This window comes from Echeneis naucrates, chromosome 14 (genome assembly GCF_900963305.1).
Source record: "Echeneis naucrates chromosome 14, fEcheNa1.1, whole genome shotgun sequence".
Taxonomy (NCBI): domain Eukaryota; kingdom Metazoa; phylum Chordata; class Actinopteri; order Carangiformes; family Echeneidae; genus Echeneis; species Echeneis naucrates.
Genome location: NC_042524.1, coordinates 17,972,627 through 18,000,330, shown reverse-complemented (window position 1 = coordinate 18,000,330; position 27,704 = coordinate 17,972,627). Strand labels below are relative to the sequence as shown.

The window sequence follows — 27,704 nt, the reverse complement described above, 5'->3', positions numbered from 1 at the left end:
CATGAAGTGAGAAAAAACCCCAAAAAGCCAATAGAATTATTTATTCAATTTAGTTAAAGCTTTTTTGTTTGTTTTTGAATTTTCAGAAATGACTTAACTTTTATAGCTCTAGTACTGAGAGCTCATTTGTCGATACCATAACTTATTTAGAGAACCTTTTTTCCTCACTCTCACCTTCCAAAGTTACCAACAATGAGGAACGTCAACATCTATTCAAGTGCGCAAAAAGCTGTCATATATGTTTCTTGGAGAGGAGGTTATCTCTCAAGAGCTCCTTGAAGATAAAGAGGGATGTCCCTGCTCTCGAGTTAGGACCTAGTTCCACCATCAGGGAAACACAGACCTAAACAGTCTGGGCTGAGTCTGTTTGGAAGGACGGTGAGGCCAGACCACATTCATGGAAAGGAGTGGGGCCGAGTGGCTGAGGTCAAGTACATGGAGCAGACCCAGAAGTCAGTCTGAAGGAGCATTGACTGGGGTGGCTGGTGTAGGTAACACTGAGCGCACAGGGTGTCCTGCTCTTCTGAAAAGTTTCACTTAATGAGGGTTGGACAGGTCTAATTGGTTTTATGATCACGATTAGCTTCACCACAAGAAACGAAAATGTGTCTTGTACATTGGCTTTGTTGATTATGTGATGCAATACAAGAACATTTTATACTTTTGTACCTTTACTATAAGAACAATTTGAAAGCACGGCATCAGTGGTACTACTTATCCATCAGAGGAGTGCTTTTCCGTGACAATTTTAACCCTTTTAAGTAAAAGCTGACTCAGCTGCCTCATCTGTGTTCCGTGTTAAACTGTACGTGTTGTCATATGTCCTGTGCGGAAAAAACAAAAAACATCAAACTAAAACTTCATTTTTTATAACACAACATTAAAACGTGGGAGTACATTCCGTATCACTTTGAGTAATTAACTAATTATATAAACCTCTAATAAGCAGATAAATGTTTCATGAATGAAGCTCCTGAACTGCCTACAGTTCCCAGAATGCGCTCTGCTCGCTTCCGGTCCTGCGCCGTTTCTGGAGCGGATTGGAACCCGGAGTCAGGACTCGATAAATGAAGGGTCTCCTGTAGAAAAGGTAACGTGTGTTCCTCTAAATACATGTCGCTTTCCCGCTAACCGCCGGCACAGTCCAGTGGCGAAGGTGCAGCCGCTCCTCCCTGACAGCTCCGGGCCGCCCTGCGCCGCCTCCCCCGCCGGCTGCTCGGCCTGGAAGTGCATCGACTCCGGTCTGAGGGTTTGCGTCTCCGGTCCATCCGCCATGCCAACTGTTCTTTGTTACTGTTTGCTGAAGGGGAGCCGCGCAGATCGGAGTTAAAACCCGGCAAGACTTTGGGAACGATTCAAATCCCGGATCCCGTCTCCTACTCGGACTGCAGACGTTAACATGCGTGCACCAACTGTCCCGCTTAAACACAGAAGCAGCTCATGTTGTTGTGACACACCGCTCTGCTGAGGCTGGAGGGCTGATGCATTCAAGTGTCCCACTTTATATGTGTGTACAGCCTCGGAAGTTCTGTTGTCTGCATCTTAACACTCAAAAACAGTCCTTATTATATCACTGCAGATTTTCTTAGAACAGGGTGCTGATGACCGCTATTCAGCCCCCAGATCTGATCCCTGTCTGCTCTCGCCGATGTGATAGTAAACCTTCCTCTCTTTGTAGGATAGAATAATGGCTGAAGAGGCGCCAGATGAGTTCATCTGTGAGTATGAGTCCAGCTGCCACTCTGCTGTCTGCGCGTGTGTGTAAGGCCAGGCAGTGCTGACAGGTGTGTGTGTGTGTCCATCCCAGGGTGTGAGGACTGTGGCCAGTACCATGACTCTGAGTGTCCTGAGCTGGGGCCACTGGTGACGGTCCAGGACTCATTTGTCCTCAGCCGAGCTCGGTGAGTGGAACCTCGTGGGGCCTGTAAGGTGCAGCAGACTGGGACCTCACTGGTCCTGCTTATAGCTCCTCAAACAAGTCTTTCTAGTTATATATAGCAGGTTTGACCTCTCACCTCTTAACAGAGGCCAGTGTTTATAAGCATCATCTTAATAATATTCTTGACAGGCTATATCCCATTTTGTTTGTGATTATTTGAATGGTTGTGAAAACTTCCAAGAGGGTGTTATCACACGATCTTGTGTTGTTGCCACTAAACAACAACTAATCTGTCCCTGGATCAGGTCATCTCTACCAAACAGCCTGGAGATCAGAGAGGTGGCCAATGGGGAGGAAGGTGTGTTTGTTCTGCGACGTTTGGTAAAGAGGACGCGGTTTGGGCCATTTGAGGCTAAGAGGGTCCCTCACTTGGAGAAGGAAGGCACATTTCCTCTGAAGGTGAGACTCTTGACCAAGTCTATTTATAAACAAGTTTGTTGCTCTCATTTGATTGTCTATGTCGTTGTGTGTACCTTCTTCCTTGTTAATCCACCCAACCCTCCCTCTCATGGGAAGATCTTCCAGAGGGATGGGTTGGTGGTGTGTTTTGACTCCAGCAGCGAAGAAGACTGCAACTGGATGATGCTGGTGCGACCTGCGACTGACCACAAGCACCAGAATCTGACGGCATACCAGCAGGACAATGATGTGTACTTTAACACCTCTCAGGTACCTGCACCAGTTTTACGCCCTGACCACGCCGGTGACTCTAACAGGGGATAGATGTGGTTCTTACATTTGTCTGTGCTCTGTGTTCCCCAGGATGTGCTCCCAGGCACAGAGCTGAGGGTCTGGTACGGAGCCTTCTACGCCAAGAAGATGGAAAAGCCAATGCTGAAGCCATCACATCAACCACCAGCACCTCCGCTGGGTAGACGACACCACAGCATTGTTTGTAGATCACCGTGTTGCCAATTTGGACTGTATATTAATAGTTTTTTACTTCCTGTCAGATGTGATGTCACCTGGTAAAGCTGAGATGTCTGAGAAAACCGGAGCCTGCACACCCTCAGTAGCTGAAGAAAACAACATGGGTAGGATTCATCATTCAAGTCACTGCAAGTCTGTTTTTAAGTTTGCATTTGTATTAGATTGTGGTTTTCAGCAGTTCCTCCACATTGAGTCCAACAAGAGGCATCAAGACACCAGACTCCATCTCTAAACTGAGGAGATGCTGTGTCATGTTTGCTCACTATGAATTCCATTCCGATAACAGGCAGCATGCCTTCCCATCTTGATGAAGGGAAGACAGCCAGTGTGATTTCAGTCGACCAGCTCCTGCCCCAAGAGGACAGCCCGGTCGGTGCTGAGGAAGAAGCGTCCAGCCCCCCTGCAGCTCAGCCAGGGCCCAGGAGAGGACAGGGCAGAGGGAGAAGAGCAAAAGGACGCAGGCCTGGAGCCGTGAGCAAAAACAAAGGTGAAAATAAATCAAAACCATGTCACAGCATTGTACATTTTTTAGTGCCATAAGCATTTTGGTGCAACATACATGTTCCTTCATTTCTGGAGAATAAGATCTATAGGCTGGTAGCACCCCAATGCTGTGTTGTATTTTCCTGCTGCATTTCAGCTCCTCTTTTTTTTCTTTGGGATATTGCAGTAACTGCAGCTTTAGTTTACAGCAGGTATGAACATGAGTTCTCAGTGATCCAATCGCAGGTTGTTAGTTCTTATTGCGTCAGTTCATTTTGGGTTTATTGTGTCTCCAGAGACCACTTGTGATTCCATCTCACTTAGGCAATCACAGAGCAAGAGAGCTAGAGCAATGCAGAGGATTTGAGTAATCACTGTGTGAAATAGTAAAATATTTTCACTTCATTATGAAGCTGTGTTGTGGCCTAACGGTCCACACCACCTCTGAATGTGTTCTGTGGGATCAGATCCCAAATGTGTCCTCAAAGCATCGTGGGTATGTTCACACCTGTAGTTCAAACTGTTCACTTGTGATGGGATCACTGAAAGGGATGTTAATATCAGGCCTGAACAGGGTTTTTGACTCTGGGGTTGTGATGTGTGCAGATGTGAAGAACCAGATGGAGACCTCAAAGCCAGTGGCCTCAGAGCCAGCAGCAGCAGCAGCAGCAGCAGCAGAGACTGCCCCGGAGAGTGGGGCGGTCCTGAAGAGACACAAAGCCAGAGAGCACAAGAGGGTTTACCGCTGCTACCTCTGCAACAAGGTCTTCCAGAACAGCAGCAACCTCAACAGACACATCCGATCGCATGGTATGACGGCTTATGGTAGCTTTGAAAACTGTCTGTTAATCGCTCTAAACTGGATGTTTGGAATTTAACTGTCCTTCATGTGACTCCTCACAGGTGATAAACTGTTTAAATGTGATGAATGTGACAAGTTGTTCAGCCGCAAGGAGAGTCTGAAGCAGCACATCTCTTACAAGCACAGCAAGAATATGGTGGGTGATACGAGCCTGTCACCTCAGAGCTTCTTACTGAATCTGCTGGTTGATGTCATCTTTTGCATGTCTCGACAGCCTGACCAGGATTACAAATACAAATGCAACACATGTGAAAAATCTTTCCGCCTGGAAAATGCCTTAAAGTTCCACAACTGCCGGACAGGTAGTGTAAAGCTGTTTGGTTTTTTTTGTGTGTGTGTTTTTTTTTTTTTTGTTTTTTTTTTTGTATCTTTTCAGTATCATTTTCTCCCTCTCTCCCCCTGCAGATGACAAGACGTTCCAGTGTGATATCTGTTCACGCTTCTTCTCCACCAACAGCAACCTCTCCAAGCACAAGAAGAAGCACGGTGAGAAGCTCTACTCATGTGAGATCTGCAACAAGATGTTCTATCGTAAAGACGTGATGCAGGAGCACCACCGTAGACACGGTGTGGGTGAGTTAGACTACAGCAGAGAGCATTGTTTATGTTTATGTATGTATTAGGCCAGTCTAGATCAGACTGCTGCGAGACATCTGGGCAAATCACAGAAAAGCATGATAACAAAGGTTGAACAATCGCAGACACTTCTCCAGGAAATCATTTTGTTTTTGTTTTTCTTAGGCAGGTGTGTTGCACTGCAGTCAGAGGCAGGTGGTGTGGGTTTTTCTCACTTACACACAACTGAAGCTGTGCTGCCAACAGAATTTATTGCATTTATTTAGGAGAAACGTGAATAAGGTTAACTTCCTCTTGAAAACGTGGTACTGGATATAAAACCTCAAGTTCATTTACTTTTGTTCATCACAGGAAATTATGTTTCTATGGGTGAAGCTGCACAGCTCCAGCATGCATCAAACTACACCTTCAGCTGCATGTCCTCATATTATTCTATTAACTACACCCATAATACATCTGTACAGGACAAAAGCACATGAAGCGAGAGGAGCTGGAAGCCAATGGAGAAGAAGGGACCAAGTACAGGAAGGAGCCGTCACCATGTCCCATCTGTGGCAAGGTCAGCACTCTGCACATCAGCAAAGGTTAACGGCAGCAGGTCAGCTAACTGCACATTGCTGACATTCTAACTTTAACCCGTGTACACAGGTGTTCTCCTGCAGGAGTAACATGAACAAGCACCTGCTGACTCACGGTGATAAGAAGTACACCTGCGAGATCTGCGGCCGCAAATTCTTCCGTGTGGACGTCCTTCGAGACCACATTCACGTCCACTTCAAGGTGAGACTGTAAGGGATGGAAGAGGCTGAGCTCAGCTGCTGACTCGGTTAAAATAGCAAGAAAGTCTGTGACAGGGCAGGTTATTTTGAACTTTTAGTTACTCAGGGCTGATATATTCAGCTTGTTATTGTCCATGTATCCTCCTGACACCCATCCTGTCTCATCAGCCGCCCCTAAGCATTAGCACCTATCAGTGCTTTTGCGGCATTAACCCACGAGCTGGCAGCTTTCTGCATGTTCCAAGAGAAAAACCCTACAGATCAGTGCAGAAGTAGCCTGAAGATCCATAGACAACAGACTCACTCTCACAATTAGATGCTGTATACTTATTTTATTATTCTTGGATGTTTTCAATTCATTTTTCAGCAAACTTTCCTCTGTTCAGTTATATTCTTCTACAGCAGCTGTTACAAAGAGGTATTACATATTACATTTCACCATCAAGTTTCCCTTTCTGCAGAACAGGGTACAGCATCAACTCCACACACCCATGACAAATTAGATCCAGAATAATTCAAAATATTTCTTGTTTCAGCAAGAAATACACTGATTTATTAACAATAGCAACAGTATCAAAACTTAAAATCATCATACATGTTTGACAAAGTCTGGTGTACAGTCTCTCCCTTTGGATCATTGCTGTCATTGAATTTAATCATTTTGTCAGGACATAGCCTTAATGGATGAGCAGGAGAGGGAAGGCTTCATAAAGAAAATCGGCATCTCAGCAGGCAACAGTGATGAAACGGATGATGATGAAGAAGAAGATGATCCCGAGCACCACAAATACAACTGCAAGAAATGCCAAGTAAGCTTTGTTGAGAAACCGATGTTATCGTCCTTATCTGACCCACTTACTAACCTGTAATATTATGCTGAGAGTTGAGAAACACAATCACTCATCTGGTGCCAGGTGTGCAGGTCAAGATCACAAACATGTTGAAGATTCTAAACTGTGGCCACAGATATGATGGAATCAGAGCAAAGCAGCTAGAGAAGTATAACCTGGATCAAGACACATTTATCTGCTTTTGTCCCTTACATTCACACACAAATACATAAAGCTCATATTTCTGTGTTTCAGCTGTCATTTGCGAAGGGGAAAGAGTACCTGAATCACATCATGGAGCAGCACAAGGAGAGAGGCTATGGCTGCGGGATCTGTAACCGACGCTTCGCACTGAAGGCCACATACAACGCTCACCTGGTCATCCACAGAGAGCAGCTGCCCGACCCTGCAGTGCAGAAGTAAGTCTGCAGACTGAAGACACAGGTTCCAGCAGAGCTCTGTTCAGGACTTGTAAATCCATGTCCTTTTTTTTTAAATAACCATGGATCACAAGATGGAGTAACAAAGATAGCAATTCATTTCAAAGCAGCTGCAACTAAATATCAGGAATGTGTTCGTGAAGTGCAATGATGGTCCTGATCAGGATGGATGAGAGTTTTAAGTTGGATTTCGGAAAAAAATAGTTGAGACAAATTGAAACTGAAATATGATGTTAACTTTCTGTAGTCTTCGTTTCTTCTTTCTAATCTGCTCATCTGTCCTAAAGGTACATCCATCCATGTGAAATCTGTGGCCGAATCTTCAACAGTATTGGTAACCTGGAAAGACACAAGATCATCCACACTGGTGAGCTGCTGTCTGAGATCTCTATCTCATGATCCATAATCTGTGCTATGTAAGCACCAAGTCAATAGATTCTGGTGATCCCAGAAGGGACCTTACAAAACACGTTTTAGCAAATTTACAGCAGTTATGACAAAGGTCACACAAATACTTTTCTATAACTCTGGATAAATAGGGATGTAATGTAAAGCTAATCTTGAGCATTCAAGCATCCAACAGGGAGTAGAAATTCTAGTTTTCATTTCATTGTCAATAAACACGTGTGTTTGTCTGTGTGTCTGTACTCTTGTTCAGGGGTAAAGAGCCATAGCTGTGACAAGTGTGGCAAATCGTTTGCAAGGAAAGACATGCTGAAGGAGCACCTCAGGGTTCACGATGACATCCGGGACTTCCTGTGCGCAGAGTGCGGGAAAGGTCAGATTCACGCACGCCTCTGTTCACTCTAACACAGACTGCTGTTCTAGGTCTACTATACCTCAGCTCCATGTTTAACACCATCAACCACAAGAGACTAGTTGACTAACTAGAAAAATAGGTATGCCTTTCCAACAAAGTCCCACAATGGTTTCATCCTATTTACAAGACAGACACTTTTTTGAATGACCATGCATCCATAGCTCAATTTCAGGGCCTCTTCTATTCAATTTGTACATGGTAAATATTGCAAAATAATGGTCTTCTCTGCCATAACTATGCCAATGACACTCAGATCTACATAGCCTGACTGATAAATGATTATGGTCCCATTGATTTGCTAATTAGCTGTATAAAACAAATCAAAAACTGGATTTCCTAAATTGAATAGTAATAACATTCGGTTAATAGTAATCGGTGCCAGAGTGGAAAGATTTAAAGTCATTGCTCATCTTGTATGTTTTTGCTTTGATTTGGCTTCCCTCATGGCTGCTCTTTTACATTGTTTAAGAATCAACATGTCAAATATTCCCCCGAACAGGCATGAAGACCAAACATGCTCTGAGGCACCACATGAAGCTTCACAAGGGCATCAAGGAGTATGAGTGTAAGGCGTGCAACCGCAAATTTGCCCAGAAAGTCAACATGCTGAAACACTACAAGAGACACACAGGTCAGTGGAAATATGATGTGCTTTTTAGTGTGTGTACATCTTCAAACAAATTATGTCATGTTACTGTTTACTTGTTCTTGTGCCTGCAGGTGTGAAGGACTTCATGTGTGAACTTTGTGGAAAGACGTTCAGCGAGAGGACGACCCTTGAGACACATAAACTCATCCACACAGGCAAGTTGCTGATGTCGGGCCATGTTAAACACTGGCTGGTTTGCACTGTATCAACCTGAACATGGTAGCCTGTAATTTGGCTTTTTTCCCCCAGTATGTTCTGAGCCAGAAATGTGGAACATAAAGTGAATCTGCAGGCTGATTACTGCAGCCAACAGCACATAAACACATCAATCCTCAACTAGGAAATTAAAGGAGATGTGCACTATACTACTCTAAAAGCTGAAGGCTGGAGGAGTGGATGGGTGGGAACATGGAGGTAAATAACAGGGAAGGATGAAGCCCACAAAGCAGTAAAAAGTCATATGGCCAGTCAAAAATAGAACCGAATTTTTCCCAGGGGTATTTTTAAAAAGGTTTTCTCTGTTCCCATTGGACAGCAGTTGGTCCAGATTGGTCTTATCTGTGCTGTGAACATGACGTTAGGCAGCTGATTAACACAGCACAAAGGCAGGCTCATTTGAAAGCAACTTTAAAGTTCACTTATAAACACATCTCTTCCGTTCAAGTAGCCAAAGAATTGTACACGTTAACGCTGAGGATAGGCTACATTTTAGCCGTTTTGTTTCCAGGCTGTATACTTGGCTAAGCTAATCGTGTCTCGCTTCATATTCATCACACAGCTCTGAGGTATGATTCATCCTGTTTTAAACGGGATGACTGAAAATGGTATATGTTGGACTTTAACAGTATTCAGTCACTTTTGTGGCTCCATATGGAACCCCCATAGAAGAGGAACAGAAGTTTGAACCCAAAATTTGTGTGCAGTTTGTTGTGAATTAATTTACCTTGTTTTTTGTTGCAGTGGGTAAAACATGGACATGTGTGACCTGTGATAAGAAGTACCTGACAGAGTACATGCTGCAGAAGCATGTCCACCTTACCCACGAGAAGGTGGAGGCCCAGTCTTGTCACCTGTGTGGGACTAAGGTGTCCACCCGTGCATCCATGAACAGACACCTGCGACGGAAACACCCTGAGGTGAGTGCTGTCGGGACATGAACCCTGAGTCTTACCATCCAGGCTCTTTGCTATCCAAACTGTCGCCTAAAACGATCCAGCTGTCATCATTCTCCCTCTCTAGGTGGTATCTGTGAGAATCGGCGACTTTGATGATCTTCAGGAGCCTACGACAATCAATGATTCATCTATCAGTATTGTGCAGGTTTGATTCATCTTCTGGGTTTCTTTAATTATCCACCACAAGTTTTGTCACACAACAAAGAATGACATGGTACACATTATAATGCAGACTTTATAAAACACCCACTTTGTGTTTGATGTTCCAAACAGCTTGAATCTTAACAGTTCAAATGCTAATATGATGTTGATCCTCTCAAGTTCCTGTTCATTCAAATTATGACCCACACTTCCTATTTATCAATTCAATTAGCACCTTTTGTCCTCCTCTCTGGGGTTGTAGAAGGATAAAAAGATTGAACGTAATCTCATTTGTACAATGACCCCAAATATATGCAGTGCTGAATTGTCTGACATCCTTCCTCAGCCAACTCTGACCTTGGAAAAAGATGGCGGGTCTCAAGAGAGGCCCAGCCGACCGTTCCGACACCCCAAGAAGAAGCAGAAGGTTCCAGTTGAGCCAGAGCTCTCAGAGTCAGATGAATACGTCGATTTCAATGAGCCGAGGCATGAACCCATGGCAGAGTTTAACGCTGTCATCGTCGGTGATGAAACTGAGACGAGCTCTGCTGTGCAGAGTATTCAACAGGTACCCAGGAAGATTTACTCAGAGGATGCTGCTTTAATTTTACAATAAGATGTCCAATGTATTTCTTTTCTGAAAGACCAGAAAAAATTAAAACTGGGTTTTTCTTGCTGAAGAGCCAAATTCCCATTCAGAAGCCAACTTCAAGTTGCTGATAGAATATGATGATATGAGTTGTAATGAAATTGTGCCATCTCAGTTATGCCTCTGTGTTTATAGGTGTTGAACTAATCAGGAGAAATTCGTCACTAACTGTTGGACATTCTTTTCATATCAGTAGAATAAAATATCTGTTAATGGAAAAATAATGAAATACAAGCTGTGACTCCAATAAACTGACAGATAATGACATTGGTATATTACAAAGCAAGTATGACTCTAAAATCCAGCCAATAAACACTGCATGAAGGGAATGTGAATGAAATGTAGGTTTAATTCCTTAAAATGATCTGTATGTAAATTAATTCATAACATTTTGATAAAATCTTTAATTGAATGAATAAATGCGTTACAGTCCATGTTAAGACATAAGTGCTAAAAATGTTGTTTCATTTTTAACAAAGAGAAAAATTATAATTGAGCTCATCTAAAGTTCCAATGTGACTGATTTGATATGAAACAAATATTCAATACACAATGAGTAAATTAGAAAGGTACCCACTCATAACTAATCAAAAGATAAAATGAAGAATGTTTTATCTCTCTAACTGACCTCGTGCTGCTGTTTCAGGTTGTCGTCCTTGCTGACCCCAGCGCTCCATCTGCCCCCTCCCCAAATAGCTCGGTGGGGCTGACCAACATCACAGTAACACCCATCACTAGCCATGCCCCCGCCCAGTTCACCAGCCTGCAGCCTGTAGCTGTTGGTCACCTGACAGCCAGTGACCGGCCCCTCACACTCGACAACTCCATCCTCACTGTCACGTTTGACACGGTCAGCGGCTCCGCTATGCTCCACAACCGCCCTGCTGAGCTTGTCCCAGAGACGGTGGGTCCTGGGGGAGGCACAGCACCTCAGTCAGTCGCACACTTCATCAACCTCACCACTCTGGTCAATCCCATGGGCCACCAGCTTGAGACACCAACCCTGGCCTGGAGGCCTGTACCGGCAGCCGAGGGCAGCCAGGTCACTCCTGTGGTGGAAGGTACTCAGGGGGAGAGTCAGGAGGCCCAGAGTCAGGGCCCAGAGCCAGGTCGACCAAGCCAGAGTCAGCCGCCTGCCGCACAACAGCAGAGCAGCTCCGCTCAGCAGATGTTCAGCTACTGAGCAGAGACAAGAGGTGCTGGTCATCTCACATTAACACACCAACATTGTCACATTATGGAGTAGATTTTATGACTCAACTCTACAAGCTTTGATCACAGTCACCCAGATGCCTCTCCAGCCCCACAGAGTGAATGAAATAAAACAGTTTTTTTTTTTTACTGGGGGGGGGTTACATACAGAGAAAACACAGTGGCTGTTGCTAATATTTCATTTGAAAAGGGATGGTACATTCTGCCAAAATCACTCCTTTCTGGAAGATTTACATTTCAAACCAAAGCAACACAACAAACATTCAAATGCCTTACCAGCCTTGTAAAAACATGCATGTTTTCAAGATGAAGCTGCTGCTTGAAAAATGAAATATGAAAATGTAATGAGCTGAAAAAATACACCACAGTCCACAAATGAAATGAAAACACTTTGCATATTCCTAGAAATGGTTTCCTTGTGAAATGTTATTTTTAAATGCTGTAAACTGTAACTGTTGTCTGGAGAAAATACTGGAAGACTTTTTGTACTGTTATTTTTAAACAAAAGAGCTGTTTAAAATGATTCTTATTTTATTTGTCTTCATATAAAATCAGGTGTCACCAGTGATAACTACATGAGGATGCATCTCTTCCACATTGTGTGAGTGTGGTTGTTTGGCCATTTGTGTGATTTGTCCTTCCTCACATCTCCACCAGCAGCAGTTCAAACCCTGAACACCACAAGATAAAGATATAATGGCATATTCTATTACCTCCTGTCACAGTGTGATTGAAATTTCTAATAGTAGAGTGATAAGACAAATGAAAGCAGCATGGAAGTAGTTACAGTTGCATTGATCACAAATCAATGCTTTACAAACTCATTGAATATGAAGTCCAACCATTTACTGCAGTTGTGGCGAAGTGTCTCTTCTTTGTTTTAAGTAAGCTTGAGACATGTCCACAGCTCGACTGGAGTCTACCTGGAAAACTAAGCTGATTGGACAGTTAAGTGTAGAAAACCTCCCACTTGTATGAATGAGGGGGCCATTGTGCTCACTGCATGTTGGGACAAAACAAGGCCTATCTCTGTAGATCCCAGGATAGAATAGTGTGGTGAGACATGGATATAAAAAAGTAGACACAGGTATAAAACCATTGTCAGAGCTCTGGGTATTCAGAAACAGTGGCCTCAGTAATTTTAGTCAGATGAGCGAAGTTTGAAGTCACTGAGATATCAACAAGGGTTGACTGAGGAACAGCATGATGTGTTCATTCAGTCAGTCAGACATAGACCTTCAGCAGTTATCTGCTGAGATTGTGAACCTGCCAGACCATCTCAGCAGCTGGTTGTCATGGCAGTGTGACCAGGCAGACGCCATCATGATAAAGGACATGAGGCAGCCTGCTGTGTACTTCTCAAAGTGCAAATGAGGGGAAAATACTTCTCTGGTCTGACGAGCCAAAAATGAAAACCTGTGGGAGGAACTCCAAATACCATGATCACATGGTTTCGCTTTTTTGTGTGTAGAGTCTGCAGTACCCTGCTGATCAAACATTTTTACCACAAGAACCTTACATAAAAAGCATCATGATCAGAATAGCTTTTATTTATTCCCAAATGCATTAGCACACCACAGCACAGTTACGCCTTTCGTACTCTCATGCTCTCTCTCTCTCGCTCTCGTTTAAGATTGGGCATAGTTCAGACTCACCTCTGTTAAGGTTGACAGCACCAATGTCCACAGCATTGATAGGGCTCAGCTTCATGTACGTCTTTGATGTTTGAGCCCCCAAGTCTTCTCACAGAATGAGTGCTTTAATACAAAGCTGCCAGTAGATGGCGACAATGTCTGCTCGTATCTCACACAACTCACAGGAACTAAAAAATTAATAGCTTTTAAGGCTTTTAAAGTTTTCATCATTAACTTTTAAAATATCCTCAATCCATGTAACTATTGGAACGGTTTTCAAACTAAGGTCAAAAAATTATGACAAATACTAAAAAACTAAAGATTTTCAATATTTAGGATCAAAGCACTGTATCTTCAGACAGAATCAGCACTACATGAAATCAGTTGCCTAATTTTGACAGTCTTTGATGAATGTGCTTTTACTGAACATCAGCTGTTGCGTGATGTTTGAAGAAAAAGTAACTAACACACACACAAACGCTCCTCCAAACACAGAACCTGAGGAACCAGATTGAGTGATGACATGAACAAAAAATACAAAATATAAGTCTCATGTCATTGTTACTATCTCTACTATCTCATGACAGATGTAAGGACAGTTTAGAAGATGATTTATAATATTAAGTGTACTAAGTGCTTCCCTAATACTGTATGCTTACCTGATGCAAAGACTTTCAAGCTCATTTGAATTTCAAACAAAAAGAACCTCTTGTCACACAGTGGAGGAAAGTGGATGGTCCTGATTCAAATCCTTGTTTTTAATCAGCAGATGAAAAGAGCTGATTTCATTAACACACCAATATGAGCTCTTCTTTGATTTTAATGGTCCATAGGTGTGACGCCACCCGAGAGAATTAATTTACACCTCATATGACAAGGAGTGGGGTGGGCTCTCACTTTCAAAGTGCCCCATCCTCTCTGCTGTCAACTTTCACCTATGAAATGCTGTCTGGTTCATGCCGCGCTCTGAGCAACAAACTGCAGCCTCCGGGGACAAGCACTGATCCCTGCTGCGGTGACAGGAGACAGAAGACTGTCATGAAGTATGCCAGAAAGTTCTTATTGCTTCAACAGAGTCCCAAATGAGATATTTATACTTCAACTTCATACCTTGTTCTTCCAGTTTCCTAATTAAATCTGTAGAGCAGGGTGGAGCAGGGTTAGCTCATGAGTTGTGCCGTTAAAGTGAAGTAAATATAGAGGTGGGGTTGTTGGGTGCTCCTCACAAGGAAGTAAATATGTACTCATAAGCTATTAGACTGAGTGGAAAACTTCAAACAAAGGCTGAATACACACCGTAAGGAAATATTAAAGGCCCATTACACAACCTTGCAATCAATAAAAAGTACATTAGGAACTTTATGACAGTTATATTGAAGATGTAAGTAAAATAGTGCTGTCCAAACCCATCTGTCATCTTTGGAGGTTGTCAAATGCCTCCAGCTGTGTGGCTCAGGAATCACCTAGTTGATCTGATCTCATATATATCAGGGTTAGGGTTAGCCAGAAACAAACAGCCCCAATACCCGCAATGTGTTGGTTTATTTTTCGAGCGCACACATGCCCTGTTGTTTCTATACTGTAACATGGCAAAAACCTAATTAAACTGTAAGATCTTATCTTGGCAGAGACATTGTGGAGGAAGTTATTTTACTAAAGAATACATCACAACCTGTAAAATGTTCTGCTTTTATTTCTCAGCACACACCCTAACAGGTGGAATGAAAAATTATTCCTAATGAAAAGCCTCACCATGACTGACGTTTACATTTCAGGAACTACTGAGATAAAACACAGATTTAGCTGAAAACAAAGTTATTTGGACCAAATACACCCTGATGAGGTGAGGGATTTTACTCATATAAAAGTTTCAACTACAACGATTAATTGTTATCATAAACTAAGTGATTATTCCAACCAGAAAGATTCATCTAAAACACAGTTGACAACCCCTCACCTGTGAGGGGACATTAAATCCTCTGTAGAATGGATTTGTGCTGAAAAGGTGAGTCGATCAATTTCCAAACCATCCTGTCAATATCACATAACCCAGCTATTGTTAAAACATATTCCCTCTTCTTACCTCAGGGGGCTTTGCAGGATAATGGTCTACAGTGGGACAAAGGTGTGTTCATGAAGTGACACATTCCTGGGCACATGGACTCTGGCTCATAACACAGATTAGTCTCTTCTTGCCATGCCAGAAATGTGAGAAAGCCTGGAACTTGAGGCCATCTGGAAAACATTTGTGTGAGAGCATACCGAGGCAGCGTGATGCTGCTCTTGCCTCTTCCTGGATTAAACATTTCTATTGCTGTTGCAAAACCAGGAAGTGATGTCATAGCAGCAGGCCTGCCCCCTCTTTTCACCTGAAGAGAGGGAGGGGCCACGCAGAGCTAGACAAGGGGAAAAACAAGCAGGAGCTCACAAGCAGGCAGGTTGGTGTGTGTGTTCATTTCCTCAGACTGTGCTTTGGAGACGAAGAAAAGAGAATTACACCCAGGTGGTGGGTTTCTCAGTGTGGATATGGATGGCCCGGGTTCTCCAAACTGGAATATGGGGCTGTTAAGGACCTTTGATTCCTCTGAGTTTGGCAGCTGGGAGAAAATTGGCTCAGGTGGATTTGGACAAGTATACAAAGTCCGGCACGTACAGTGGAAAACATGTCTGGCTATCAAGTGCCCTCCCTGCCTTCATATGGATGAAAAGTAAGTTATGGCTGTTGAGCCACATGGGTTATCTTTGTGCGGATTTTGAGCTGACACAGTTCATAGACTTGTGTGTAAATTCTTCCTGTCTCTCAATCTCATCACTAGATGAGCACACAGGACACAGCTTAGACTATCACTGAGCTGATGAAATGTCACTCAGCAGTCATTAAAGGTGAGCACCAGGGAATGTGTGACTCACCGACTGCGAGTCCGGATGCACGCACACAAACACAAAGCTGTAAAAGAGGCTCAGTGGCAGACAACAGGCCAGGTTTAGATTTATAGTCTGTTCATTTGTGTTGCAGGGAGCACTTTTTTACTTACACAACCCTAGGGCATTGCTGAGGGAAATAGCTGATATGAAAGGCTCCCTGCTGATCGTCACAGTCAACATGAACAATATCATGCAGTGGCCTCAGGGAGGGGCTGATCTGGATGTCTGTTTCACTTAAGTGGTCTTTACATATTATCCAACTAACACTAACATTTGTGAATGATCATGAACCTTGTCTTTGCTCTCTGTGGTGTGTGTTTTATTTAATAACTTGTTTATTTTGTGGAAATGGGGATGTGTGAGTTTCTGAGGGAATGTGTGGTCTTTGAGTGTGTGATTCAGCTGTCCTACTGTGCGTGTTAATGGTGCCAACTTTTCCATACGCCTTCTCAGAAGGTCACCGCCTTCATTATTGTGGCAACTCATCTGTCAACTAGTGTCTATAAACACACACTGAGGCACAGAAAAATTAGAACTTGTACCCAACAAGAGCCTAAATTCCTTAATGCAGCAAATTCATTATGTGTGTTCCACCTTTCCTTCCTAAGTGGTATGTGAGATTAATTCTCTGAAATAGATATTAGAGGCTGATATCAAACAGATAACTAACAAACAGGAAGTTGATTTCGGCATTGCTAAAATAAAAAAAAAAAAAGGTCTGACATCCTCCCCCAAACTTGCGGTGCAACTGAAAGCATCCGCTGAACCTGAACCGAAGATGTTATCACCGGCAAACATCTGCAAAGTACATAAACAGTCATTTGACTGCACTCTGGACTGACCTACACACAAAATCCAGCAACAGGCACTCAAAGCCACCTTTGTCTGCGTGGGTAGCAGGCTACTGCTCAGACAATAAAGGAAGCAGTAAAACCGGTCCTACCAGGCCTCTGTAAAACCAGGGACATTGTTTGGTTCAGAAAAGCTGCAGAGGAGCACTTCAGACTATACTGATGGATTTAGCAAACAAGTGCTCACCCACTTTCTCATATTAGCCTCCATTGATCTTGCCTAGCAGATTTGAGGCCTTATGGACACTTAATAATCATAATCATAATCATAATCAATCTCCTTAACTTAACTGATCCCTGCAAGTCTAAAACGTCTCCTCAGTGTATAAGATTATATTTTACTGGTGGTATGAAAGCTGGACACACTTATTTCTGGCTTTGATGCACATTTCTTTGCAGTCATTAGTGATTAATTCTGACCTCCTGCAAACCTCATTAGGAGCTGGCATTTTTTTTTTTTTTTTTTGAAGTAGCTTTTGCTGGAGATAAGTGCTCTGAGGTCATGAATGACCTCTTTGGTTGTGTTTGAGGTATGTCTGCTTTGCCCGTGGACCGATAAAGGAGCTGTGCAAAGGTTGAGAGAAGGAGCTTTTTTGAGCCTACTGTTCTCCCAGCATGCATTTCATGCTGCACTTGAATATCTTTAAGGCCTTGACAGGGACACTGGAGCGGTGGCAGACTGTGATCGACAGACTGCTGTTTGTCAATGAATTATAGACATCTGTAGCAGTTACACTTTTATATCCTCAAATCTTGTAAGCAGTCTGCATAGCTGGGAGCTCAGAGAGGTGAGTGATATGTCATCCTCTGGAATTTGGCTCAGGACAAAAGTTATCCTAAATATCATAGTCCACTGAGCAGAGCCATGACCTCTGAATCATAAGGTAAATGTTTTATAGCAGGACAGGTTTGTTGTTTTATGGAAAATGATCTAAATAACATCTGAGCTGCACCTGTACACACATTATAAACAAACTGTTCTATATAAAAGTAATGCAATGAATGTTTTTTTTTTTAACACAGGGAGCGTTCAGAGCTGCTAGAGGAGGCCAAGAAAATGGAGGCGGCCAAGTTCAGATACATCCTCCCTGTGTATGGGATCTGCGAGGACCCCCAGGGTCTCGTGATGGAGTACATGGAGACAGGCTCCCTGGAGACGCTGCTGGCCACCGAGCCACTGCCCTGGGAGCTCCGCTTCCGCATCATCCACGAGACTGCAGTGGGAATGAACTTCCTCCATTGCATGAACCCACCCCTGCTCCACCTGGACCTGAAGCCAGCCAACATCCTGCTGGATGCTCACTATCACGTCAAGGTAGGGAGATCATTATTTGCCACCATTACAGCCTTACAAGGAAATGTTAGCTCCTGTTGTTTTAGGTAAACGTTTAATATTAAGGGGAAAATATGATGGTCACATTTTCAGCTAATAATTTTGTTTAGGCTTTTCAAAGAACTAAAAGTCATCAGTCATCTTTGGAATCATATTTTAGGTGCAATAATTTAATGTAAAGTGACACTTGCATTTCCTTCAAAGTTTTCTAAAAGCTATGAGGTCCTTTACTGTTTCTTTATTTATTTTAAAATGACAGCCCTGCTCACGCTTTGGGCAGACAGGTGTTTTCCAGCCACTGTCCAACCTCTGAAAAGCTCAACAGCACTGAGGGGAATGGGTGGGAACTGCCTTTCCTTGGTTTAATACCTAGATGTAAACACCTCACCCAGGCCTGTCCCTACAAGATTTATTCAGCTGTGTCTGTGTGTGTGTGGGTGTATGCTCGTCAACACAAGCGTGATGGGCCTCTCCTCTCAAACAGGCTGGGACATGGCTTTGTTGCCCTTATCATCACCTTACATTCAACAGGCAGAGTTAGTCATTAAAGTCAGGGTGCTCCATGAGAAAAGCAGCGTGTTTGCTCTGTTTGAAGGTTTTATCTGATCTTTTCCCGTCTCAGATATCTGATTTTGGCTTGGCCCGGTGGAATGGCCTGTCACGGGCAGATGACATCAGTAGAGATGGCTTCTGCGGCACTATCGCCTACCTGCCACCTGAAAGCATCATTGAGAAAGACAGAGTGTCGGACACCAAGCACGATGTGTACAGGTTGGATCTTTGAGCGTTTTTTGCACAAACTTGTTGTGTGAGTGTAGTTTTACTTTGGGATGGATTAGTCCTCAGTTCAGCTCAGTTAAGCTCTGACTCATTGTATTTACTGCAATTCATAAAATGCATAAGATGAATTTGACGTGTGGTGCCGTGGCAATCCACTTATGATTTAAAAATTAGATGCCTTTTTTTATCTTTGACATTTTGCTGACTATGTTCAAATTTATTTTCACACTATTCCAGCTTCTCTATCGTCATCTGGGGAATTCTTACACAGAAGAAACCCTACCAAGGTGAGACCAGTTCAAGAGAGACTTTGTTCTCTTTTTTGAGAAGTCTGGGTGTTTGTGTGCAGGAAGAGTACTGTATGTGTAGGAAGACAGTTGGCTTCTTTTTAAGACCGGTATCTACATGAGTGCTTCCAAGGTGGCACTGACACTGCACACCCTGCATTAATCCAGACACAATTAAAATGTTTGAAATTGTTTGTTTACTGCCCTATCCCGTTTGCCTCCTCCAAATGTGAAGACACTACAGACACAATAAGAGGAGAAGTACTTTTGTGCTGTTTGTACTCTGTTCTGAATCATAGACTCAGCAGATCTCATAGTTAGATAGAAAGATGTCAGACCAGGAGCTTTTCCCCCTTTGCTCCCATGGGAAACAACAGCATGCACATTTCCTTATCTGACACAGGAAGACTGTGCTAAAACCATGCAAAACTGACTATCTGTGTAGGTACTGGCTCCTAGCAGTACCTCAGATCATGTTGTCATATACTGCACCATGTGAGGTCAGGAGATGTGGATCTATGTCATTTTCAAATCCTCAGGCTTCATGTCAGATTCACTTAGAAAAATGCAGAAAACCTGGTTAGTGGAAGAAACTAAAGCATGGCTCTCTGTGATGTTATTTTTCCTTAGGAGAGAATAATATCCTGCAGATCATGGTGAAGGTGGTGAAGGGGGTCCGTCCAGACTTGGCTGCAATTCCGCGCTGTCGACCCTTAGCCTGCACGGGTTTCCTGAGCCTCATGCAGCACTGCTGGGCCACAAACCCTGAGGCCAGACCCAGTTTCCAGGGTAAGTTTCTCTGGTCTAATAAGGGAGCGAAGGAACCCATAATAATTATGTTATTGAGGGGAACTGTGGTTAGTAGGTTTAGTTGAATTCTGGAGGGGAAAAAAAAGTTTAAAGTGGAATAAAAGTTCCTTAAATAAAAAAAAATTCAAAAACTAAATCACTATGAAACACATGTGGCCCTTGTGCTTTCACTGCCTGCTGTAAGAATAACACACTGAGAAGAATCGAAATGTAGCCGGATGTTTTAATGGATTAAGGTTCTAGTCTCCTACCTTTGGTGCTCGGTTCTCCTCCCTTCAGTTTTCCCTAATCCCATACCTCTATTACTGAAACCTCACCCACATCTGTTCTCCTTACAGAAATCACATCTGAAGCTGAGGAGCTCTGCTCCAAACCTCAGGATGAACCCAGGACCCCAACCCTATCTGCATCCGAGGCAGAGCCCACAACCCCCAACACACTTACAAATGACCAGGTACAATATGACACATAACTAATTTCAGTAAGTGCACACCTAGACAATGAAAGTTATCTCTAGACATGATTATGACTTCATAGGACAAATGTTGAGTAAATGTTTGATGGTGAACAACAATTACATCACAGCAGAGGAATGTCGACTGCTTGGATTGTTCAACCAGAGTGTTGTTCAACCTTGTAATTTCTGTTAAATCCACAACTGCGTATGTGACTAGAAAAAAATATCTTGTTCATGAGAAGTGACAGCAGTTCCTCAGTCATATCTGTCCATAATGAGAGAAGTCAAAGTGCTTGAACTTCCATTTAGGTAACAAATCACCAGAGATGTAAACATACAGTGTCCATTGTTCCACTCTAAATGCCCCTTGAACAGCAGCTACATACCTGAGAGTAAATGGAATGGAATGTAAAAGAACGGCTTGTTCAAATATGCTTATCTCCCCTTCTGCTGTGCAGGTCAAAGACAACAAGCCTGTGCGTCCAAAGTCCGCCATGTTGCCGGAAAAAGATTATAGCCTATCAGAGCTGCTGAGCCAGGTGGATTCTGGCATCTCCAGGAGTTTTGATCGAGTGAAGGAAAATGGCTGCCACAGTAAAGAGAACACATGCAAGCGACTGTCTGGCATCTCCTCAGCAGATTCAGCCTTCTCCTCCCAGGACTCTATCACACTGTCTTTTGAGAAAGAAAGCACGTGTGGTAAGAGTTGATTATCTCAAACTATTGTTCATAGAAATATAAATCCCAGAAAATGATGACTTTACTTGCAGCTTTTTGCATTATCCCTTATGATTTTTGTATTCATCTGTTCTTGTCATTCCTATGGTTTAGATTCAGCTGAAGTCCAGAAGCGGAAGCTGTGTGAGGCCATTAGGACCAAAGACACTGCCAAGCTAATGAAGATTCTCCAACCCCAGGATGTCGACCTGCTCCTCGACGGAGGTGGCAGTCTACTCCATCACGCCATCACCTTGAACAATGAAGAGGCTGTCAAGTTCCTGCTCATGAATAATGCCAATCCCAACCTTGCCAATGCCCGTGGCTCTACACCCCTCCACCTGGCCACGGAGAAGCATCTGAAACTCCTGGCAGAACTGCTGCTCAACCGGCGCAGCACAAACATCAATGCTAAAGATGAGGACCAGTACACAGCTTTGCATTGGGCAGCCCAGAATGGGGATGAGGCTATTACACGACTGCTGCTGGACCGGGGGGCAGCCATTAACGAGACCGACGGCCAGGGACGCACACCAGCTCATGTTGCTTGCCAGCATGGTCAGGAGAATGTCATCCGTGTGTTGCTGAGCCGTGGTGCTAATGTTCAGCTCAAAGGGAAGGACAACTGGACTGCACTCCACTTGGCTGCCTGGCAAGGGCATTTGGGTATCGTCAAGTTGCTGATCAAGCAGGCTGTTGCTGACGTGGATGGGCAGACAACAGACGGCCGCACACCACTGCATCTGGCATCCCAAAGGGGTCAGTACCGAGTGGCACGAATCCTGATTGAATTAGGAGCAGATGTCCACACAACCTCTGCTGGCTTAAACACACCGCTACATGTGGCAGCAGAGACAGGTCACACCAGCACCTCTCGACTCTTGATAAAACACAAGGCAGATATCCACTCCCAGAACGTCCATGGACTAACCCCGCTCCACTTGGCCTCACAGCGGGGTCACCTGGCCACTGTCAAAATGTTAATAGAGGAGGGGGCAGACCCCTACAGATCCAACCAGGCCCAAAGCACCGCCTTCCACCTGGCAGCAGAGAGTGGACACTGTGAAGTCCTAAAAGCGCTGCTCCTTCACTGTCCTGATGGTGCCACTCTGTCAGATGAGCAAGGGCTCAGCCCGTTACACCTGGCAGTGAAGGGTGGATACTCAAATATCATTACTATGCTTGTACCCCAGGACTGCCAGGACTTAGTCAGTGCAAACTCAGAGCAGCCAGTAGCTGACCAGCCTGCTACCCCAGAGCCTAAGCAGCTCCAAAGGAAGGTTGTCATCCTAAAATTAACAGAGCACAATGACAAAGACTGCCCACAATCCACACGTTCACAGTGTGCCTCTGCACCCTGCTAACAAGAGCACAGACCCTGCCAAAACTGTACTGTTCTGTGCAGAAAGGGAATTTTAATGCAATCTAATCAGAGACTGTGGACTCAAAAGCTCTTTCAGAACTGTACATCAGAAGTGCTTTAATGTAAATATGTACACTGTAAATAGAAAGTATAAATACCGTGTTTGAATTAGACTATTGTTTACTTTTTTATATAACAAGGTCATTTTTTATGTAGTAAGTGTTATTACCACATTTTGCGTATCAGAATTGTGATGAAATATAATGTGTCAGCATTTTTCCTGGAGCTGGTTTCCCTATGAGTTGTGTTGAATTGCACACAAACTGGTCACAAGCCTCAGCCGGCGAATGCTGCAGATCGTCACCGCCATCACATTCTTAAAACCTTTGACCTTCAGTGTTGTATACCTGTTACATATCAGTGCTTCATCAGCCATTAAAACATTTAAAACCTTTTATTTTGTTGGACGTTATTACTTTTTCACGTCTATATTTTCTAAATAAATGCTTATATGCTTTTTGTCAAACCATATGTAAAAGAGTCAATACAAAACACAAAATATAAATCAGGCTTTACATCATGATCAGTGTAATGAAATGCTGTTTTAAATCCAAAATAGGCATAATAATACACAATAGTAGTAATGAAATCCTCAATTTAAACCATTTTGAAAGCTGTCATAAAGGTGACATGAAATCTTTTCATTATGTCCATGATTTACAAGATAATGATCAGGTCATTCTATCACATGGCACAAAAACACAGGCAGAGGCTTGTTCACTGCACACTCATCTGAAACTATGAATTCTTTATGTCCTTTTTCTCATGGGGGACAGTATTCCCGCCATCATTCATCTTGTATATTGTATATCTGTTTCTGGGTTACAGGGGTGCTGGAGCCAACCCCAGCTCACCATCCATCACAGGGTCAACATACAGAGACAGACAGAGACCAAAAACCACTCACACTCACACTCAGACCTACAAACAATGCACAGTCATCAGTTAACATAAACATGATGTCTTTGGACGGTGGGAGGAAACCCACAAACTATGCACAGAAAGGTCCCAGGACTGGGAATCAAACCAGTAACATTGACATAGCATGTCTGCATCTGCGACTTCACCTTTACTCTTATTTCATTAATGTTTCTACTCCAGACCCCACAGAGCATGCTCAGGTTGGCACAGACCATGGGAACTGCCCCTGAGGGGGATCTCAGACTACAGGATAATGGATGAATGGGGAGGGGCACTGATGTTTAACCTGCAGTTCCAGCCTGTTGGCTAATTCTTCAGACCACTTTAACTTTTCATCACTCACTGAAACCAACATGTCATCCCTGACGCCTCAAGGGCTCGACTTTTTGTAACATGAGAGACTGAGTGCTGGTAGCTGGTGGCGGTAATTATTTTGTTTTTATAGTTTACAGAGACCCAGAAAATAACTGGTGAAATGTGTGTAATCAATCAACAATACCCACTATCAACAATACAAGCTGTTCTATAGAAAATAAAATAAATTTTACTTTACTGTAAATATTCGCATAATGCAGTTAACAGTTAATCTTTCCAAACCAAAAAGCTGTATCTGATTCTTCAGTGAATCTGTACCCTTTATATGAAATAAAATCAATTTCATGTCCAACAATATTTGACCTCGCTTGTCCCACAATCTTCAGTAGTAAAAGTTGACAAAAAAAAGATATATTTTAAATCTTTTCTCTTCGATATAGTATAGCAATAGATGTTGACCTTATGTGCCATACAGGTGGTGGTGATAGTTAGGAGCCTCAGCAACTCAGACCTGGATGACAGAGGCTCGCTCTGGAGACGTGGAATGTCACCTCTCTGGTGGGGAAGGAGCTGGAGATTGTGTGTGAGGTGGAGCACTACCAGTTGGATGTGGAGGGGGCTTACCTCCATGCACGGCTCATCATCCTGGATATGGGCTGGATGTTATTTTTCTCCAGAGTTGACAAGGGCATGAGGCACCATTGGGTAAGGGGATACTCACAAATCCCCAGCTGAGCACCACTGTGTTGGAGATTACCCTGCATAGGGCCATGCTCAATCACAAGAATGCTCATAAGTGTACGTGGTGCAATACCACCCCAGGCCAGAGGTCAATGATCAATTTTGTAATCGTATAATCTGACCTGACAACACACGTTTTGGACACGCAGGTAAAGAGAGGAGCAGAGCTGTCAACTGATCACCATCTGGTGGTGAGTTGGGTCAGGTGGAAGGGGAAACCCCTGAACGGATTTGGTAAGCCGGTAAACCCCTAGACGTTCCCAGAGAAGAGAGAAGGACTTTCAGATGGCCCCAAGGCATTTCTGGCAGACTGTCCATCACCTCAGGAGGGGAAGACAGGGTACCATCAAAGCTTCAGGTGGGTAACCTGCCCCAAGTGAAGGGGGTTCAAGTATCTCAGGGTCTTGTTCACGAGGGAGGGAATTCTGGAGCGTGAGAGTCACTGGAGATATGGGGCAGCTTTGACCTCATGTTATGGAATGCAAAGCAGCACCATGCTGGTGTTATTTAAGATGTATGTTTGATAATGTCAACACAAATAAATGGATCACAGTGTATCACAAAGGACAATGAAGTGGAAGTTAGTTATTAGGTAGCTGGCATCAGGAAAAGCAGGCGCGTCAAATAGGTTTCCTGTCAAGACATACCTCAGTGGCTTACAGTGTTGGCTTAGCCTCTAGACCCATTAACATGAAGTGTATATCGTTGGACTGTGGGAAGTGTGTTGAGACTTTCTCATTTCAATTTTCATTTCAACCAATTCAAAAACTATGTAATTGTTCACAGTCCATTACAGTTTGTCAAGAATTTATTCAGTTTTCCATTTTTGAAATTATCTTGTATTTCCTATCGGGGCACTAAATTTGACATTAGACATTCATGTCTATGTCTAACTTTATAAATAGGAATAACTCAAGTTATTCTTATTGCATATGCTACTGTTTTTAAGTGGTGACAGGTACAGAAGTCTCCTCTAAGGCATTTTCTTTTTAAGTTTTTAACAGTGCTTCTTATGACTTGAACATTTGTATCGCTGATAAAAATCCCGCTAAAATAAAACATGGTAGAGCACGCACTGATGAATGGTGGCTGGACGCAGCGCCCACCATCTCATGAGTCACAGAGCCGTGGGTGAACCAAACCAGCCCGGGGCCCAGATTCCATTGAGGATCAGCCCAAAAGATGTTATCTCAAACCACAAATGTGACATTTTTGGTTGTTTCTTTTTTTCTATGACAGGATGCGATATAAACTGCAAGTTTCTGCAGAAATGGATCCCTCTGGCCTGTACACAGACTGTGTCGACAGTGGTTGGGAAATTTATGGCAACATGATTTTAATTTCAGCTAACTAAAGTAAACGTAATCCCTGGAGTTACCTGGTGGTTGACCACACTGACGTCCGATAAGGTCATATCCTGATGGACAGGGAGTGGTTTAATGTCTGCTTATGAATGAATAATATGATGAACTATTATTATTGTGCACATTCTGTTGGTTTTAATTCTTTCTAAATGACTCAGCTCATCTGACATTTACAAATCATGTGTTTCGTACATTAAACTCAAATGAGGATCTCCTTCTGACCCCCACAGTGGTAATGATTATGATACAAGATTACATTTGTTCGTAGAAGCCTACAGTCAGATGTTCTATAATACAGATATATTTACTTGTCAAAAATGGCCTCACACAATGAACATCTCAAAGACTGTAAAACGTATTTTTCCTTGTCAGACAAGTGTCTGGCTTTTCTATTGTCTGACTATGATAGGGACTTAACAGTTTGGCTGAGTCATACCTCACTGCTTCATCACACTGACAACACAACCCCGATGAACCGACGTTTATTGAAATATAAGGCACTCAAGATGTAGAGTAAATAAATAGATTTATGGATGAATTCTTTGCAAAGGAAATACAAACCATTTTTGTGTTCAACCTCAGCCTACTTCCCTCATATCAATTATTTGCAAATTATCTGAAAAAAACAAAAAAACAAAAAAACAACTACAAAACTACAGTGAAATATAATAAAATCTGTTCTCCTTCCCGTGTTTGCTTTCTGGGAAAATAAAGTTCATCTGGTGACAGCGCACTGTTTTTCTCCGTTCTGTTTTCTCTCTCTCTCTCTCTCTCGTCTTACCTTATTTTAACCCAACAGAACTTGCTGGACAGGATCTGAGATGATGTTTCTTACAATGCCAGGCAAGTTACAACATGTGGATGTTACCTCAGGGTGAGAATGTCTATGTGGGTGCATTCAAGGATGAAAATTTATGGTTAACTGGATGAATACACCATTCATATGTAATGGAAAGTAACTTATTAATAGACAGGAGATGCAGCAAGTTGAAGTTCATTAACTGGTATAAAACATTTCATATATTATACATTAATGAAGTTATGTAGACTTCCCCACAATAATGACATATTTTTTAAGTTTTGCCTTTTTACTTATTGACCTAAATCATTTGCCTAATCAAGAAAAACTAGCTGCCTAGAAATGTAAAGCCAGAGAACATAGGCAGTGAATCAGCTGTGTCTACATGTACATCACTTCACATTAACGTGTGAACTGCTACTGTATCAACATGTGTTCTTCCTGTTTGTTCATGCAGCAGCTTGGTGACATGTCAGGATTTGTTGCTTCTAGATGACATCAGTCTTGGCATCCTTGAATCCTCCTTTGTAATAAGTTGTCCTGTTCATGATTACAAATGAAGGTTGGTCAGTAGAATCACTCTTCTGTTATTTAACGTGTGTTTATTTGAGTCAAAGTAGGGCTTACAGCCATGTGTTAGAATTGGTTTTTCAATTTGCTTCAACAGGACAATGATTTATTTGTGACTTTTGTTGCTAAGGAGACTTCCAAGCATAGGTTTACTGCTCAGACGCTGACTTCAGGTTTTACAAGTATATGTACTAAATAATGTTGCAAATTAGATTGATAAAAACTTTATTCTGGTAGTCTGCACACACAAGGTATCTATGTATTTGTGTGATTCATACAGACAATGGAGATG

At 42.9% G+C, this 27,704-nt stretch overlaps 2 protein-coding genes across 3 annotated transcripts; both read left to right on the top strand.

Annotated features, from left to right (window-relative positions):
* The first annotated feature begins 1,029 nt into the window (after positions 1-1,029).
* Positions 1,030-12,126, top strand: prdm15 (PR domain containing 15). 2 transcript variants are annotated; one of them, XM_029519996.1, is made up of 24 exons: positions 1,030-1,507; positions 1,679-1,718; positions 1,808-1,901; positions 2,185-2,338; positions 2,456-2,608; positions 2,702-2,810; positions 2,893-2,973; positions 3,156-3,356; positions 3,959-4,162; positions 4,256-4,350; positions 4,429-4,516; positions 4,620-4,787; positions 5,255-5,349; positions 5,439-5,570; positions 6,238-6,378; positions 6,655-6,818; positions 7,127-7,206; positions 7,498-7,617; positions 8,159-8,290; positions 8,380-8,463; positions 9,269-9,444; positions 9,548-9,628; positions 9,971-10,192; positions 10,920-12,126. In XM_029519996.1, the coding sequence occupies exons 2-24, from the start codon at positions 1,688-1,690 to the stop codon at positions 11,454-11,456; spliced, it is 3,342 nt and encodes a 1,113-aa protein (XP_029375856.1). In that variant the 5' UTR covers positions 1,030-1,507; positions 1,679-1,687; the 3' UTR covers positions 11,457-12,126. The 2 variants fall into 2 exon arrangements, with proteins under 2 accessions (XP_029375856.1, XP_029375855.1); XM_029519995.1 differs by having other exon boundaries at positions 1,042-1,090.
* A 3,403-nt stretch (positions 12,127-15,529) lies between these two features.
* ripk4 (receptor-interacting serine-threonine kinase 4) lies at positions 15,530-23,099 on the top strand. The gene is made up of 8 exons (XM_029520020.1): positions 15,530-15,827; positions 17,919-18,210; positions 18,851-18,999; positions 19,246-19,295; positions 19,926-20,084; positions 20,444-20,559; positions 21,021-21,261; positions 21,394-23,099. Exons 1-8 carry the CDS (start codon positions 15,646-15,648, stop codon positions 22,641-22,643), a joined length of 2,439 nt encoding a protein of 812 aa, XP_029375880.1. The 5' UTR covers positions 15,530-15,645; the 3' UTR covers positions 22,644-23,099.
* Positions 23,100-27,704: the final 4,605 nt, after the last annotated feature.

What these genes read in the sequence shown, in the direction of transcription:
- ripk4 (XM_029520020.1), top strand. Translation starts at nt 15,646, where the DNA reads ATGGATGGCCCGGGTTCTCCAAACTGGAATATGGGGCTGTTAAGGACC. An exon ending in GGCCAGACCCAGTTTCCAGG is followed by an intron (nt 20,085 to 20,443) that starts GTAAGTTTCTCT and finishes TTCTCCTTACAG; the next exon opens with AAATCACATCTGAAGCTGAG. An exon ending in TGAGAAAGAAAGCACGTGTG is followed by an intron (nt 21,262 to 21,393) that starts GTAAGAGTTGAT and finishes CCTATGGTTTAG; the next exon opens with ATTCAGCTGAAGTCCAGAAG.
- prdm15 (XM_029519996.1), top strand. Translation starts at nt 1,688, where the DNA reads ATGGCTGAAGAGGCGCCAGATGAGTTCATCT. An exon ending in AGCCGTGAGCAAAAACAAAG is followed by an intron (nt 3,357 to 3,958) that starts GTGAAAATAAAT and finishes TGATGTGTGCAG; the next exon opens with ATGTGAAGAACCAGATGGAG. An exon ending in ACATTCACGTCCACTTCAAG is followed by an intron (nt 5,571 to 6,237) that starts GTGAGACTGTAA and finishes TCATTTTGTCAG; the next exon opens with GACATAGCCTTAATGGATGA.